The sequence below is a fragment of the Hypomesus nipponensis genome, chromosome 23 (genome assembly GCF_054491055.1).
Source record: "Hypomesus nipponensis isolate SF chromosome 23, ASM5449105v1, whole genome shotgun sequence".
Taxonomy (NCBI): domain Eukaryota; kingdom Metazoa; phylum Chordata; class Actinopteri; order Osmeriformes; family Osmeridae; genus Hypomesus; species Hypomesus nipponensis.
The window spans coordinates 19,141,404-19,158,786 of NC_140383.1; the positions used below are offsets into that span (position 1 = coordinate 19,141,404).

The 17,383-nt window shown below is 40.5% G+C and overlaps 1 protein-coding gene across 3 annotated transcripts; it reads left to right on the top strand.

The window, feature by feature from the left end:
• The first annotated feature begins 245 nt into the window (after nt 1–245).
• On the top strand, nt 246–16,112 carry marco (macrophage receptor with collagenous structure). Of its 3 annotated transcripts, none has more exons than XM_084689622.1 (16): nt 257–315; nt 4,818–5,300; nt 5,473–5,721; nt 7,197–7,292; nt 7,459–7,737; nt 7,885–7,929; nt 8,019–8,090; nt 8,506–8,586; nt 8,806–8,850; nt 13,682–13,786; nt 13,893–13,946; nt 14,079–14,168; nt 14,907–14,942; nt 15,031–15,111; nt 15,355–15,519; nt 15,707–16,112. In XM_084689622.1, exons 3-16 carry the CDS (start codon nt 5,604–5,606, stop codon nt 15,835–15,837), a joined length of 1,398 nt encoding a protein of 465 aa, XP_084545748.1. In that variant the 5' UTR covers nt 257–315; nt 4,818–5,300; nt 5,473–5,603; the 3' UTR covers nt 15,838–16,112. The 3 variants fall into 3 exon arrangements, with proteins under 3 accessions (XP_084545749.1, XP_084545748.1, XP_084545750.1); XM_084689624.1 differs by having other exon boundaries at nt 15,031–15,105; XM_084689623.1 differs by lacking the exon at nt 4,818–5,300 and having other exon boundaries at nt 246–315.
• Nucleotides 16,113–17,383: the final 1,271 nt, after the last annotated feature.

Sequence of the window (17,383 nt, forward strand, 5' to 3'; positions counted from 1 at the left end):
ATAACTTATAAATATTAACATCAGTTAAATTTAATTTGTACAATCATCATTTAGTATACCTGCTGCCCTGACGCAAGAACATCCTCCTGACACTCTTCTGGACTCTTTCCGATGTCCCTTTCCGCTCGAGACGCACACACATCATACAGTTAGACACACATCCTTTCTGGAAATGGTGTGCTGACCAAGCCCCACCCTCACCCTCATTTAGCTTCCAATCGCAGGTCGCCGTTACGAATATAAATTGTTTTTCTGCGGCCATTGTTGTTTTCAACTGGAATCGCATGATAGCCGGTTTGGAGGCAGCCACGTTCGGTAAGTCCTATTTTTACACATTTTAACCTAGAATCAATGATTGGGTTCGTGAAAGTACACTACTCTTGATTTATGGTGAAGGTTTAAGCACTTTGAGACCTTTAGATCGTGAGTTTGAAGTGACGGAAAACCGAACTCCAGAAGTAGCTACTGACTGTAGCTTTTTCCCTCTGTGTAATTACTGAATCACGTAGTATCTCGGCAATTTCATCCAAAAGGTAGAGGAGGGCAGCTTATGGGAGAACAAGCGATTCCCCACAGATCTGTCGGCTCAGAATTTTGATTTGGGTCGAGAAAGTCTTTGTAATAAGCCTATGCGCCGGGGAGACCACATAGGCTTAGGCAGCAGCCATGTTTTGGTCGTGTCATGTTCACAAGTTCACCATTTCACAGTTCGATCGACACCAAAAATGTCGAGGAGGGCAGCCTTTTAGGAGATGTGAGAATTGTGCTTTTAGCCAGATGGTCCGATTATTTTTGTAATTTAAAGAAACATTTGAAGAAAATTCACGGTCAAATATTTACTATTGTGTTTTTAAATGCGTGAGTTGTGTGATTGTGGGATTTTAAATGCGTTAGAACACATTCATATCGAAGATAATTCTGAAGTTCGTTCAGACTGATTTCCTTCTCATACATTCCTGTAGCGCCACAGTGCATTTCCCTGTTGAAGCTCAGCTTTCATGGACTTCAATGGGGCTGCTTGGAACCGTTTTTTTCAGTGCTTCAAACTATACGGTCATTGGATAAATGTTGCGATTATGTTCCGCCCTGGACGCTCAGCGTCTCTGGGGGTGAATGGAGGATTGGGCTGGCCTGGACGCTGGGCTTCCGCGTGATTATTGGAGGGTCTGTCGAAAGACAGCATCTCCTTTCGATTGACAGCGGTTGTGTACTATAAAAAGGCGAGCCCAGTCCCTTCGCAGATTTTGCAAGTGTAGTCGAAAGACAAATTGCTGCAACCTATTTCTTGTTATTTGCTTGGCGAAATTGCTAGTCAATTTTCATCATAGATTTCATACAATTCTACACCACATTCCTTGTTTCAGTTTAACCTAATTCCCACATTTCCTCCTTCAAGTTTAATATTGTTTCGTTAGATTGTTTGTTCATTCATTCATACAGTAGACTATGCTAGTGTCGTAGGGGTGAACTAGCCAGTGAACTAGCCAGTGAACTAGCCAGTGAACTAGCCAGTGAACTAGCCAGTGAACTAGCCAGTGAACTAGCCAGTGAACTAGCCAGTGAACTAGCCAGTGAACTAGCCAGTGAACTAGCCAGTGAACTAGCCAGTGAACTAGCCAGTGAACTAGCCAGTGAACTAGCCAGTGAACTAGCCAGTGAACTAGCCAGTGAACTAGCCAAATCAATTTAAACATTATATGATGTAGGCTGAAAATGAGCTTCCCCTCTTTGAAAGACCAGCAGCCGAAAAAAAGCATATTTTTTTCTGCACATTTACCACTCAAAATACTAATAGTGGAGAGTAGAATGAAATTCTAATTTCCCCTGCAAGAGGGAATGGTGATCAGCAGCCTCATAGTTGACTTAAAACGAATACATTTGTCAGACCGGTGTAAAAATGGACCTAATCTCTATGACTTTTAAAACGTCATTTAAAGTTTTTCCCTTCTCGTGATATTTTCAGGCATTTAGCCTACTCATATTGCATTAATTAATTAATTAATAAAGAATCCCCTTTAAAGCTTATTCTAACAACGACGTTACCGGCAGTAGCTATCTCAGATGGAATTGCGATTCAAATAGTACCATCTGCTAACTGAAAATATGCCCCCAAAACGTAAATAAGCTTGACATTCATTTAGGGGAAAATCCCTCATTTATAAAAAGCTCAGTGGTAGCGATCATTGTCAGTAACAACGTTAAATGCGATATAGCCCTGTGTGGAGAAGCTGCCCCGGTAAATTGTACTACTACCAGTACAGTACGAGACTGTGTTTGTCTTGTGAAGGATGTAGATTGTTTGTGTCTATTCCAATATGTAATGATGGTATTCAATGACACAAGTCTGTGTTCTAGAAAGAGTGGTCTGGCGTTGCAGAGGTCCGATAATATCAGCTTTAATGCAGCAGTTGGAAATCAACAAGTACAGAGCTCTGGGGCTGTCTACGTTTCCCTACCCGCAACAGAGTTTGGGCTGGTTCACGAAGTCCAACTGGCTATCTGTCCCTGCCCTAGCATATATTATACAGTGCAATTGAAACAGAAATATCAAAAAAGGGTTGAGCTTGTTCTCTCGTGTATCAGGGAGTTGTTCTTCCTACGCATCCCACCTGCTCGGGCTCTCTCTCAGCCCGGATTCAAGGTTGTTTCTGAAATGGAGAGAACAACACAAAATACAGCCCGTTTCCCACACCCTGTGTGAGACACAATGTTTGAAGCCTGAGCACACTTCTAAGTTCATAAGACATACATTTAATAAGCACAATACATAATTTTGATACATCCATCCTTTATAAAGTCTTATGAGCATTGTTCCCATTGCTATATAGTGCACAGTGCCCGTGATGCATTTGGTGATTAAGTTGCCACAAATATTAATAACTGGGATTATAGATAGTGCCATGCCCGTGATACAGCTAATGATTATAGTTCTAGAATTGTATTGTAATGTATTATAAATTCTTTACTTGGTAGCGATTGCATTGGTTGAATTCGATTTAACGTTCCTTTGTAGTACTGTAAGGTAGGAAGAGATTGACAAAGTTTAGGCTGTTGCAATGGAGTTCAGGTTAGTAGTCACTAGTCAGATAATTTCACCTATCACCAATCAAGACTTTTGATTTAAGTAAGGGTAGTGCCAAACATGTTCTGTCGCCGTTTGACTTCCTAAACAGCTGTGGAAATGTTTTTGTTAGCCTACAGTAGCTACTAGACTAGTGTGGCTACAGCGTTGCAGTGAGCTACACTGGTTTGAAACCACAGGTAATGATAATTTCACACACAAATAGTTTACTTGCTATCAAATGTCATAATAAATCCTACAACAAAAATGTATTTGTGAGGGAAGTTTATTTTAACAATTGAAAACAGATGCATCATAGACCGCTGTAGTATGTGTTGCCTGGGCAACAGAGGCTAATGTCATGATGCTAATGCTTCAGTGAAACAGTAGACTACTGTTTATGAAAGTAGATGTACTTCCTTAATAATATCACCTTATATTGTACATTACACATCACAATTGTGTGTCATATCACAAAGTAAAATGAGCAAATAGTTATCACCCAGGCCTCTTTGCTTGTGGCGTATCTGCTGCTGCCTTACAGTAAAGCAGTTAGCCTAGCCATCTCCCAGAAGTTAACGAGCTGCTAAGCTAATGTTCTGCTAGAGATAATCACGTGAGTTTTCGTGAAGTTAGTGACGTTAGTAGCGTCAGTGACTGTGGCTAGCAAGTTAGCCACCGTTAGCTTCACTTTTCGTCACAAAAACTTAATTTCTACTTAAACCGTGCAAAAAAACGTAAATACAAATACAAGCAACTCAATCGCTACCAAGACCAAACCTTTGACACCTAGGTTGTCTATGTAGTCCAAATATTGACTGAGTTTTAGGGGTGGGAAAATAAAAATAATAATAAATATATATGAGAGAGAACAATGGTTTGTGCTCGCCGAAGGCAAGCACACCGCAATTATTTTTGGGCGGCCATTGTTGTTTTTAACTGTAATCACCAGATAGCCGTGTTGGAGGCAGCCACCTTTGGTAAGTCCTATTTTTACACATTTTAAGCTAGAATCAATGATCGGGTTCGTGAAAGTACACTACTCTTGAATTATGGTGAAGGTTTGAGCACTTGAGACCTTTTAGATCGTGAGTTTGAAGTGATGGAAAACAAAACTCGAAAAGTAGCTAGCTTTTTCCCTCTGTGTAATTAGTGTATCATTTAGCATCTCGGCGAATTCATCAAAAAGGTGATATAAAAACACCAAAAATGCTCCGATTATTTTTGTGATTTGTGGAAAACTGTGGAGTGAGACTGCGTCCCGGCGGCGCGCTCACTGTCAGTGTCTAAACAATATTGCATTTCACTCAATTGTACTCCTAACGTCAGGGAGGGCTGCTTTTTGTAGACAAGAGTCTGCTGAAGAAAGCCAGTATATAGGGTCTTTCAAAACAAGCCTATTTCATTCGTAATTTGCCTGGGGAAGCGACCTACATTAGCCAGGCTAGTTTCACTCGGTCAGCCTATTTAAAGCTCTCTGACAGTCAGAATCACTGTTTACAGGCAAAGGTCGAGCAGATTTTTTGCCAGATGTGTATATTGACCAGTTTAGAGCTAAATACTCTTGCCAGAGCCTGGAATCGAACCCATGTTTTGAGTGACTTTGCATGGCCGGGTTTCCATCAGGTCAACACATTTGGATTCAAGTTTAAGTAATGCCACTGCATTTCACAGTCAAAACTGTAGTTTATGTCAAGTGTACATGTAAAAAGCTTAATTTTCACAACTGAAATTGAACCTTTTTTCACTTTTACAGGTCTGGAGGGTCATGCAGAGGCCTGCTCAAAAGAGTTCAACAGAGGATACTGAGAGAAAAACAGATCCCTTGCTGGACTACCCCCCTCTAGCTGGACAGCTTGTCTTCAGCCCTGACCCCAGGACAGCTTTATCTAGCTGGGCTGCCCTGCCTGCAGGCCCTGCTCGCCCCTGCCTGCCAGCCCTCCAGAGAAAATAGACAAGTCACCCCACAGACAAAGTAGCTCTGCAGACTGCTTTTTAAGGACATTGATGAAAAAGCCAGCTTTTTTTACTTGAAAGTCAACATATCTTTTCTATGTCCCAGCATGCCAAGCTGCTGACTTTTAGTGTCTTAAGTGATGAAACCAGTACAAGTGATAGACTTTTGACCTGAATCCAATGATTAGTCATCTGAATAAAAGCCACTCAAGAGAAGTACTGCTTCTTGGATGATTTGTGCTCCACATCAGTACATCTCACACATTTGCATTTGTTCTCATTGGTAAGTCTGCAGCATAGATTTTTCTATACAGTGAAAACTTCTGAAGAATGTTCAGTTTTTTTTGCAGAAGTGAGGCTCCATTGAGTGCTCAAATGTGTAGATACAATTTCTCAATTTCACTGTTGTAAGCACAGTATTTGTCCTAAAGTCGATTTTTTTTCTTCCTCCTCAGATCGGATGATTTCCTCTGTGTCAAGTCAGCTATTATCTTTTTTTGTTTTTTTACATCACTTGCTGTACAAGAGGCACAAGTGGAGTAACTATGGGCTTCTCATATCAGTTGCATTGTGAAGAGGTCTCTACATGGACACATTTGTGGATGGGGCAGAGGGTCTGGTCTCCTCTTTCAGCCAGAGTAACCCTCTCTACGACAAGGATATGAAGCTGAGCAGAAATGACATCTACAGCTTCCAAAGCAGTGGTAATGACCCATGGGACTAGGGGTTCTACATTCTTCGGTCTATAGTTTAAATGGGTATTTGTACTTTCTTAGAAAAACCAACACGGCTGTTAACAAGAAAGGGATACGTATAGAATAGCTGTTTGGATGATGTCGACAGTTGCTTTTTGAATAGACTACAGATGAACTGAAATGACAATTATTTTATCCATGACAATTAGAGCATATTTGACAAACAAATATTTGTAAAGTAGTCTTGACCCACGAATAGAGAAAGGATAGCGCAATTATAACAATATAGCTGCAAACAACAATGGGGGATTTCTCCTCAAAATTGCAAACAATTAAAATAATTGACACAGGAGAAGGTTAGGGATAAACCCCCCTGACGGAGGAATCCTAAAAACATGTTTCTTTCCAGCAGAAGCCAAAGTAATAGTTATGGTGGTGCCTGGATTTAAAACTCTACAATTTAGGTTCCCAGTAGCCCTCACTACTGACTGAGCAATGGCTATTAATGCTGAAATAGAAGATCTGTTTCTGCCTAAAGAAAAAGGTTTATCCTGATGGCTAGCACTGTTAGCATGATTAGCTTAGGTAAAATTTGGTAAGTTCCCACATCTCTAATTCAGTCATCTTTTGAAATATCAAATCCGAATACTTCAGCGTGATGTCATCTGGAAGCCTGTTAGGTTTGAAAAATCATAAAAAATAGCAAGACTGAAAATAGCAAGAGTTTAAGTCACTCATGTCTACTGTATAACCTTGGCTCACCATGTGCCTGAAACCAATCAATTGTCCGATGATATATCATACAGTGTTGTGTAAGAATGTGTGAGCAGGCTATGCAGAACTTTTATACACATTTCATTCAACTGAAATTTTTCGACCCACATGGCGGAGCCGGTCTCACCGATTGAATGCGTAAGCAAGATACAAAATTCTAATAACTTACACTGCTGCCTTAGTTTGTATCCCTTTGTGGTTCCTTATTCATACCCCAGAAATCTAAATTGGTCAACCACACACACACAAACATAAATCAGTAACAGGGTTTGGTGAGATTGCTTTGAATGTTATCTACTGAAAAAATATCTAATCTGAATACTTTTGGATATCTTCAAAATGAAACATAAAAAAGTTACATTAAAACTTACACTAAAAAAGTGGACCAGTCACACAAATTTGAATTCCACAAATAAGCCTATTCTTTTTTCTCTTTAAACCAAAAAAGATTGTTGATGCAAATTATAGATAAAATGTACATGTACTCAGTAACTACTCAATATGGTCAGTGGGGTCACCACAAAGATGGTAATTATTGCAATATGGTTTTGGCTCCTAAACATATATTGAGCACAGAGCTATTCAAATGTTATGCCAATCTTTCTTAGTGTGTGACAGAATACACCATTCAAAAATATGGCAACCATGTTGTACAAGTTCCTGCTAGTGTTTTTGTTAATGTTATGTGTATGATATTACATGTGTTTCAGATATCAAGCCAGCAAAACCCAAACAGTGTTGTTTGAATTTTGTTGTGGTCTACCTGATTTTACTGACTGGATTGAATGCATTTCTTCTGTATAAAGGTAAACTATCTTACGCCTACAGTAGGGTGAACATGTACCAATTAGGTTGATATCACAGCTTTAGTAAAGAGAAAATCTGACACGACAAATCTGGTATTTTAAATGGCAGCATACAGTAGTATGCATTAATCAGCTAATTCTTTTTTTTACACCGGTCCCACAACAGTATTTACTCTGGAGTCTGGAAGTCATATGGCTTCTGACAAACTGACCTCCTCCGATCATATTCCCCTGGGGGGTGAGCAAGTTGATCTCCCCATGATGGTACGCAACACTAGTCTTGAGACTCGCTCTATGAAAGGCCAGTTGGGGACATTGAAGACCCAAATTAGCAGTCTTTGTGGTGAGGAGGGACAACTGGGCAAGCTGATGGCAGAGCTGGGCATAGTCAATGCCAGCACACACCTCCTTCAGGACAAACTTGAAACACTGAGCCGTAAAGCAGGTATGACACAGTGACATGTTGAAAAGTGGTTAAGTTGTATAAACCAAGGGTTGTATTGCTGAAAACCCATATGTATCGCTGGTCCAAACATGGAAGCAACTATAGTATGTCTACAACGTAAAGTTCTGTTATATGTTAAATACACAGGCCCCCCTGGACCAAATGGACCAAAGGGTGAATCAGGAATGGCAGGTGAGGTCAAACTTTTTAAAGTGATTAAAACAACAATATTATATACAATATGTAAACCCATTTGTGTTCATGATTCCTATCATTTACAGGAGAGCGTGGTCCAATGGGTGCACCTGGAGAAGCTGGACCTTCTGGTCAGAGAGGAGAAAAAGGAGACAAAGGTGATTTGACTCAATAAAAACACTTATTTGACAGCACAACTCTCCACTAATTATAGAGCTTTGGCTTCTAGTAAGGTGGTCTGTTGAGGTTTATGCACATGTGTGAAGTCACTATTAGCTGTCAACTTGTGTCAGCGTAGATGATGAAAGCAGGATGAACAGATTCCCATACTTCTCACACAAAACATAGCCTTACAGCTTTGTCAGTCAATTGACATTTTCTTTATGATGTCTCAATCAGAGGTGGGCATAAGCAAACAAAATACCCAGCCTGCCTCAGTAAGAAGTTCAGTTCAGTAGTCCTATCGTATATCTTTAATTATTTTTTCATGCTGAATTGTTTTGAGTTTTTGAAAGCATGTCAGTTAACTGTGGGTGTATTGTCAAGAGTCCAGTGAATGTTCTTGAGTTTTAGGTGAAGCTGGACAGTCTGGCCCAAGAGGAGAAATAGGACTCACAGGAAAACCTGGAGAACAAGGCCCCACTGGTCAACCAGGTGATTCACCTTGCCCTGACAAAGAACAACATAAACATACTCTGAAACAAAATTAACTTGATCATAAACCGATTAATAAATTACAGTAAAGCTTTTTTCAATTCATGTTGAAAATGTTCAGCCCCTAACCAAATTGTCGTAAATATTTAGATTGGATTATGATTGACAATAATTGATATACATACTGTATGTAAGCTCAAAGTCTGTCAACACGTTCAGGCCAAGATGGTTCCCCTGGAGACCAAGGACCTGAGGGACCAGCTGGTAAGTGATTTCTGCAGACATGGTTTGTGCTTTTATGCAGACAACTGGAGTGGTGAAAATCCAATAATAACAAGCCTTAACTCTTCAACCATTTTTAGAAGTTTTGAATGGATTGTTAGCAGGTCTGGAAGATAAAATTCACAGAATCACATGACAGGAATTAATGTCAGCATGTCAATATTGTGAAATCACTTTTTCAGTTCCTCTAAAGTACATTATCAGAAATCAGGGTTACATTATAGAACAGGAACCAGAACAACAATGATACTTTCAGGCTACCAAGAGTTTGTGCTGTCAAATCATATTTTTAAAGCCCTATTTTGTGATAAATATTACAAAGCTGTACAGTTCACTACAGATCCTAAGATGCAAACACAACCTAAACCCTTAGAGAAGTCCATAAGGAAGAAAAAAAAAAAGTCTGACGGCAATCATGCAGTTGGAAATCTCCCTGCGGTTTGTCAAAAGCAGAACTTACCATCCTACTTAGTTTTTCACCATTGCTAAAACACTAAACCCTATTCTCTGAATCAAATGTTCAGTGAACTAAACCAATTTGTCAAATCAGACACTCTTTTGGCAAAACTCTAAACACATTCTTATTCACTTAACCCATTTTGCACCGTGATGCACTTGTACTGCAAAATGGTAAACACAGGCGGCAAACATTAAACACTTCTACGACACAGTTGTCATCTGTGAAACACAATGACTCAAAATAGTTCATACTTGTTTCTAATAGTGGTTGACTGAAAAACCAATATACCAGGGTAAATTTCCTACAGGCAATGGAATTGGCCTGTGGTAACATAGGTGTGGAGAGTTTTCAAGGCTGGATCCAGCGCACAGTTTTAGTTTGTTCTTTGTTGACAGTACTAAGTTGTGATGGTTAAGGTAATATTTTCAAATCAAATCAAATTTACAGTATTTGTATAGCCCTTTTTACAAGCAATGTCACAGAGGGCTTCACATACGCCCATAGAACTGCCCCTCAGCCAACCTCAAGCTTCAAGGAAGACAAGGAAAAACTCCCAGAACTCACTTGAGGAGAAAACATTTACAGAAACCTTGGGATGAGCAATTCAGTGAGGGATCCCCTCCTCCAGAGACGGTTGGTGAAGAGAGGTGCAGAACACAGGCTAAACATAGTCATACATCAGGAAAGTGTCGATGGGTGTTGAAACACCAAAATTCAGTGTTTCAAAATCCCAAATCCATTTTCTTTATTGCTACATGTTAAGATAATTTCTTTATCAAGAAATGTACAGAGTCGTCGGATTCAAAGAAAGTACAATAGTTTAATGCTTGCCAGCAAGGAGACAGTCTGATCGCAATACAAAGTTTGTCTGCTAGCATGTTGCGCTAGCTAGCTATTTAAGCAGAACCGCTCTTTACAGTCATTGGTTAAGACAAAGGCATGCAAATGTTCCATTGCTCTTCTTCATTGGCTCCTTGCATAGACCTGGTGCATGTGTGTGCGTGTTTACGACATCAACCCTGATTGAAACACAACAACAACAGGATCTCCTGATGTCGTAAAAGCTCCTTCACAAAAGGTGTCAAGAAGATGGTCTCCAGACCTTGCGTCTCCACCTTGGTCCTTGTCACACAGCGGCTCATTAAAACCAACAAACCCCCAACATCATCTAGTCTTTAACAAATGGTCACCCTTCGCAGGGTGATAAGAAAGCCTAAAGTCTAGTTTGGGGGCTCTGTTATCTGCTGACAAAGAATGCTAAACATCTGTATTATTCAGTATGAAACATCACATTCTTAATGTCTCCGACACTACAGTAAATTTAATAACAAATTAACATAAACACATTTTTCTTTACATGCCTGGGGGGGGGGGGGGTATTCGTCATAGCTCGCTAAGCGGTTTAGCGAGCTAATTTTCAGGCTAAGATTTAAAAAAAGCCACTCTTTTTGGTTCAGGGAAGCAACTTTCGATAAATCACCATAGTAACATATCAATTAGCACTAACCTGCTCCAGAACAGGCTAACGTAAGTGTAGCTGGATAAGCTTGCCACACCCCTGGTACGGTGTTCATTTTAGGACATCCTCAGATCTCAGACTCAATTGTCAGACTCAAACGAAAAGGCATCAAGCCTCAGACCAAACGTCGTCAGACCCAGGCGAAACGGCTTCAGTCTCAGGAAAACCTCTGTCATTCTCAGACAAAACGCTCTCAAACCAAACGCCATCATTCTCAGACAAAACACCCTCAAACTAAACGCCATCAATCTCAGACACTAGCGTGTTCATTTTAGGACATGGTGGAGTGTGTTTGTAGTATCCATGGCAACCGGAGGACTACACATGGGTTTACGTTACACGAGTGAACTAGCTTGCAGAAAACAACTGTTTTGTATTAGCTATATCAAAAGTAAGATTTCTTGCTGTACCAGTTAACAGAAAAAACACCATGGTATTCACTTTAAAAGCTGCTACTTTAGCTAATTCAGAAAGCTAGTCAGCAGCTCCCCCATCTAGCTAACTTTGACAAAAAAATTGTCTGAGAATGGTGGCGTTTGGTTTGAGAGCGTTTTGTCTGAATGATGGCGTTTAGTTTGAGGCCGTTTTGTACGAGAATGACAGAGGTTTTTCTGAGACTGAAGCTGTTTTGCCTGAGTCTGACGACTTTTGGTCTGAGACTTGACGCCTTTTCGTTTGAGTCTGACAATTGAGTCTGAGATCTGAGGATGTCCTAAAATGAACACCGTACCCCGGAAAATACTTGGCAGCTCCCTTTGAGAGACCCAGTTGACCCAAGCCCTTACCCCTCGCCCCTCGGTTTGAAGCAATGGCCCCGGTGGATATAGGTGGTATTGCATTTACGGTTAGGTTTTCGACTCTTCCGGTCGTTTTTATTCTATTAACTCCAGTCAATATTTACAAAACTATCTCCCTCGATAATTTTTGTTCGATTCTCGAACCTGGCTCATACTACTAGCTTTTTCATAGCAAAAATCGGGAACAATTATTCTAAGTTTGAAACCAGTCCGAAATGGGTAAACTAGCACGCCATTTATTTGCAGACGTCAAAAGTTGCCTGCTAATGTGCTCGCGGATACTAACAGGGCACGAGCACAAAAGTTCACATTGGCCGATAGCCGATTTACATGGAGCTGAATGAGCCATAGACTTATATTGAATGAGCACAGGGAGAAATGGCTTGAGTTGCCTGCCCTGTTCTAGCAAGTTTAGCAAATGGTTGTCACACATACATTAAATGTGGTTAATATAGTTTATTCCTGTTAATTTAAAACATTTTTCTGTCATGAACGTTTTTACGTTCCTTTCCTGCCTTTTGAAGTAGGACTTGCACGTGCACTTGCCCTGATGAGTTTAGCCTGATTGAAATTAACCACATGATTCGGATGCGAATCAGCCGTCGACGAATCTATATTTGCGGTTCTCAATTAGCTTGCTAATGTTAACGGGCTAAAGGGACAATTGATTAACTTAGCTTCAACCCTTACGACGAACGGGCCCCTGGATGCTGTGTTCTCCATTTGTTTGTGTTGTGTCTAATGATTGCTCCATAGTGTTTATATATTGATTGGTTGTGTTTATGATCTGAAAGCATAGTTTGATTTTGAGCACAGGTTACATGGTTTAGGAGCTTGATTTTGCCAGAAGTCAGAGGTTTTGGAAATTGAGTTTGAATTAGTGGTGGTCCGTTATCGGCGTTTATGTGCTGCGTTAACGTGAGACTCGTATCGGGCAATAAAAAGAAAATATTGACGTTAATCTATTCTCAAAGTTGGGTTGGGAGCTGGGTCTATAGGCTACTGCGCAAGCTATGATGACTTTCACCTTGATATTTTAGCATGGATGTATACCTAGCCGAATTGCACTGTAGGGTGCGAGAACGAGTCTTGGAACCTGTGTGTGTGCTTTGTGTATGAAATTATCACATCGAACGTGACGTGCTAACATGGATGCAGCTATGAAGCCGCCTGGTTTGCTTCAGGGAAAATGTATTTTTAAGAAGCTTCCCAATGGAAACCTCGATAAGACTAAGGTCGTTTGCACCTTGTGCTATGCGGAATTAGTTTACTGGAAGAGTTCTTCCAATCTCAAATACCACCTAAACGCAACGCATCCCTTAGCTAATGCGAAAGATGCCAGGCCAAGCACTGATGTAGCGCAGGGGAAGAGTCGTCAAACTACTGTTTGAGTGCAACCGAGGCAAGCCCGTCAGCACAGCTCTATCAGCCAAGCTAACAAATCTAATAAACAGTTAATAAACACAAGTACATCTTATTGAACATGATTTATTTGCATCACCAATTATCATAGTAGAACAGCTTTCTCAAGCAGTTAGTGATGCATTTTGGAAACAGGAGATGAGCCCCTGGTCTAATCACCACCTGGCTTGAGAAACCGGTTCTCAAAGACTTACTTTTAGTTATTTGGGTAGCACACATTCTGAATGCCTTCGGCGGAAACAAATGAGCCAATTTAATTTAGATTAATGCCAAGATTACAGTGAGGTTAATCTAGATTTAAAAAAAAATATCTATGCCCACCACTAGTTTGAATATTTGGTTTTGTGTTTACAGTTTTGAGAAAATGGTTGACTGTTTCACTAAATGTGTTTTAGCAATCGTGGAAAAACTGCAATTCATAGGACCATGTTTATCCTGTCCCAAAGCATCCTTGTGAAAATAACATGAAAATATCAGATATGTTGTGAGTGCACAGATGTACAAATACTATTTGATTTGATAAAAAGGCGATTGAGGAAGTGTGAAGTGACAACAGGTGCTTGTCTTAACATTCTCCTAGATATAATACCACATTTGATTCTTTGCATGGTGCAGGTCCTGTTGGTTCCCAAGGTCTTAAAGGATCCCAAGGACACCCAGGCTTCCCTGGGGCTCAAGGACCAGGATCAAAAGGGGAAAAGGGGGATCCTGGATCACCAGGTATGTGCACTGGTGCCTTTAACACCCATTGAACCTCTGTGGATGGTTCTAGGAAGTGTATGCTTATACAGTATATTTCTGTCTTTTCATCTTTGTCTATGCATAGGACCTCTGGGAGAGCCAGGCAAAGATGGGCCCAAAGGAGATAAAGGGGATGATGGTATAACTAAACTGATGTTTTAATGTTGGTGGATGAATGTGTTTCTTTACATAGTTTCATGCTTTCATATGTTGTGACTGTACAAACACAGCAGACTGGCAATTGCTAAAAATAAATGTTTGGTCCTCTCAGGTGGAGTTGTGGCTACTGGGTTGCCAGGAATACCTGGTCTGAAGGGAGACAGCGGCAGACCGGGAATACCTGGAGCACGAGGACCACCAGGTGAGTTTCAACCAATACCAACAACCTTTGATTAAATGACAATATCAATATTTATATATATATGCTGTATATGTCCTGTATATAATGTATAGTGTTGTATTTTCTGTACCAAACTGCTTGGCAAAGTATAGTGTTTCCCACACACAGACTAATTTGTGGCGGTGCACCACAGAATCAACACCCGGCCGCCACATATTGCGTTTCTCAAATTTTTTCAAAAACGATTTAGGTTCAAACACGCAGCGTATTCGTTCAGCTGCATTTCCTTTCTCTGCTCTTCCTCCGTCTCTCTGTCACTAACGCATCTTTGTCACATTCGCACAGTCACAACGTCAGCACACGTTAGCAACAATGCATACCTATGCCGTTCTAGTAAGACCGACAGCTATTAACAGCGAGCCTTCAGCTTTAGTGCCGTAGCTAAAGGTCTATGAAAGTTGAGGCTACTTTTCGCTAGGTACCTGCGAACATGTGTTAATCAAAGGTCCCTTTCGTTCTTTTGGTTAGAAGTCTCAGGAGCTAGCTAGCTACTTACCCGGCGTCATGGAGCCGACCAGTTCGCTAAATAGTTATTTAGCACTAGCGTTGCTACCTGCATATGCAGAAATTATTTGTTTGTTGTTTTTGATTTTGTGAATGTATGAATCATTTTCACCCCCCCCCCCCCCCTCGCCCCCGCCACAAATAGCTATCTAATTTGTGGGAAACACTGAAGTAGTAAAATATTTGACCTCTTAGGACCAATTGGACCTCCAGGCTTTAATGGCACCAACGGTGAGTATAAATACAGTATGTATGTGAACAGTATATAGGTGATCCATGTCTGTGTAAAAGTCTTACTATATACCGCATGTCTTATTAGGTCTGAGAGGATTTCCAGGCTTAACTGGTAATCCTGGAGCAGCAGGTCCTCGTGGAGAGAAGGGAGAGAGAGCAGGTACTGGTGAGTGTGTGTACTTCTGCAACTTTAGTAACACATGCATGTACTACACAGTGTGTATATTGTTTCTTAAGAGGAAGTTCAGGCTTTTTTTGACAATGTTGTAGGCCAATTGCAGTATTTTTTTTATTTGTTAAAATAACTGTACTGTGTCTATAGGGCTGTTTAAGTGCTTTTCAGTTATTTTTTAATCCTTAGCATCCTAGAGTGCATAGGCAATTTTCTGAATACACTCTTCTACAACAGAAATTGTGCGCATTGTGGGTGGGGGGCCTCGAGGGAGAGTGGAGGTGCTCAACATGGGGGTCTGGGGCACTGTGTGTGATGATGGCTTTGATACTCTCGATGGGACTGTGATCTGCAAGATGCTGGGGTATCACAGAGCCAGTGCTGTCTACACAGCCAACCCAGGTGAGTCCATTCTCTATAACCTAAAAGATTTAAGGATACTTCCCTCCATAGTGTTAGTAATTTTTTTTCTATGGGAATCAAAGTATATGAATGAAAGTTAATTGAACCATCCTCGATGTCCTTGATTTTATTATGTTAATCTGACATATGCGGCATGTGGTTTCTGCGGATTTTTTTATCTTCTCAGGAGTGGGCAAGATCTGGCTTGATGACCTGCGATGCAGAGGCACTGAAACCAGTGTGTTTGATTGCCCTCACAACGGCATGGGTGTCAATAACTGTGACCACCTGGAAGACGCTGGGGTTACGTGCATCTAAAACTTGGACAGAAAATGGATGGACAAGCAAACACATACACAAACAAGTACACAGAGATATACACACTCTTTATATTAGCTGCATATATTACTTTCTTAGCTGGATAATGTTGTATCAGTCACAGCAAATAATGTTATTAAGGCTTGTATAGTGCTACATGGTACAATCTTTATTCAGAATGATTAGTTGTTGACATAAACTCTGTTAAGCAAACATGGCAACTTTACAATGTAACCTTAATTACATGATTACAGTAAATGTCAGTGTTGCACTAAGTCTGTTCTGAAGAAGTTATTGTTGCAAGTACTCAGTGCCGGTCCTAGCACATCCCGATTTGCGCCCCCCAACTGCATAACAGATATGTGACTTTGCGCTTTCTGCTGGTGGTGTGGGACAGATCATTAATGGATGAACTTCGGAATTTGCCGACCCCCTCTTGATGCCGCCCTAGGCGGCTGCCAATGTCGCCTATGCCTAGGATCGGCCCTGCAAGTACTTTTTAAGCAGTCACATTACAGATGATAAATGGGCTGTATTTATATAGCGTCTATATAGTCTTCTCTGGACATTATCTAGGCTATTTACCTGGCTTAGAATACAACATCGGCTTTTAATGTAATTTTACACAATACATTAAGGAATACAAAATTAACACCTATCTTTGCACGATTGAAAGGGTCAATTGTACTGGGACGTTAATATTTCATTTGTCTAATAATGGTAATGTGTAGCTGGTGTGGAGAGGGTCGCTCACGTGTGCTTATGCTCCGTCAAAAAGTCTTTTTTTTTTTTTTTTGTTACCGAACTTCCTATGGTGCACTTTTATTTAGAAATGTGCGTAGGATCCACACTGCCGAAAACCGATCCCCTGAAATCTAACTTCGCTGCTCATTCAGATATAAGACATGAGGAAGATGAAGATGTTGACGATATTGGCGCACACTTTGTATAAATGGGTATTTATGTAAGGGAAAATGTATCACGCCGGTCATTATCGGGAAAATAAGCCCTGACAGGGCGAACTTCGCCCTTACATAGCCTACACATGAGAACTGTACATTACACGTCTTTCAAACATGAACAAACAATTATTTTCTATAATAAAATGCAGAAAACACTTTTTACTGTTGTCGTTAAGGACACCAATAGGGCCTACAGAATATTTTCATCTGGTAAGAGCAGCAAAACTTATGCCGAATTTAGAATGAAGTGAATACAAATATCTCCACAAGCAATAGTGTGTGCATGTTCACGAACAGGGAAGTTAGATTTCGGCAGTTTTCGTCTTTCTAGAACACAAATAATAACTGGCACTGCACATATTATTGCAAAATACATTATAATGGTTCGGAAATGAAATAATTTGGGGGTCGTAACTTAATGACCAAGGACAAATGTAGGTCTTGAGGTTACACCAATTGAGAACCACTGGTGTAGGGTATATTGTATCAACTTAATTAGATTAAAGTAGAATATAATTATCCTAGCAAACTGGCTGGTAGCTACACTAGTAGATTGTTATTTGCTTGAAAACATAAAAGCTTCA

Coding starts and splice junctions, on each gene's coding strand:
- marco (XM_084689623.1), top strand. CDS start 5,604: ATGGACACATTTGTGGATGGGGCAGAGGGTCTGGTCTCCTCTTTCAGC. Junction 7,293..7,458: donor TGCATTTCTTCTGTATAAAG/GTAAACTATCTT, acceptor GTCCCACAACAG/TATTTACTCTGGAGTCTGGA. Junction 7,738..7,884: donor AACACTGAGCCGTAAAGCAG/GTATGACACAGT, acceptor TTAAATACACAG/GCCCCCCTGGACCAAATGGA.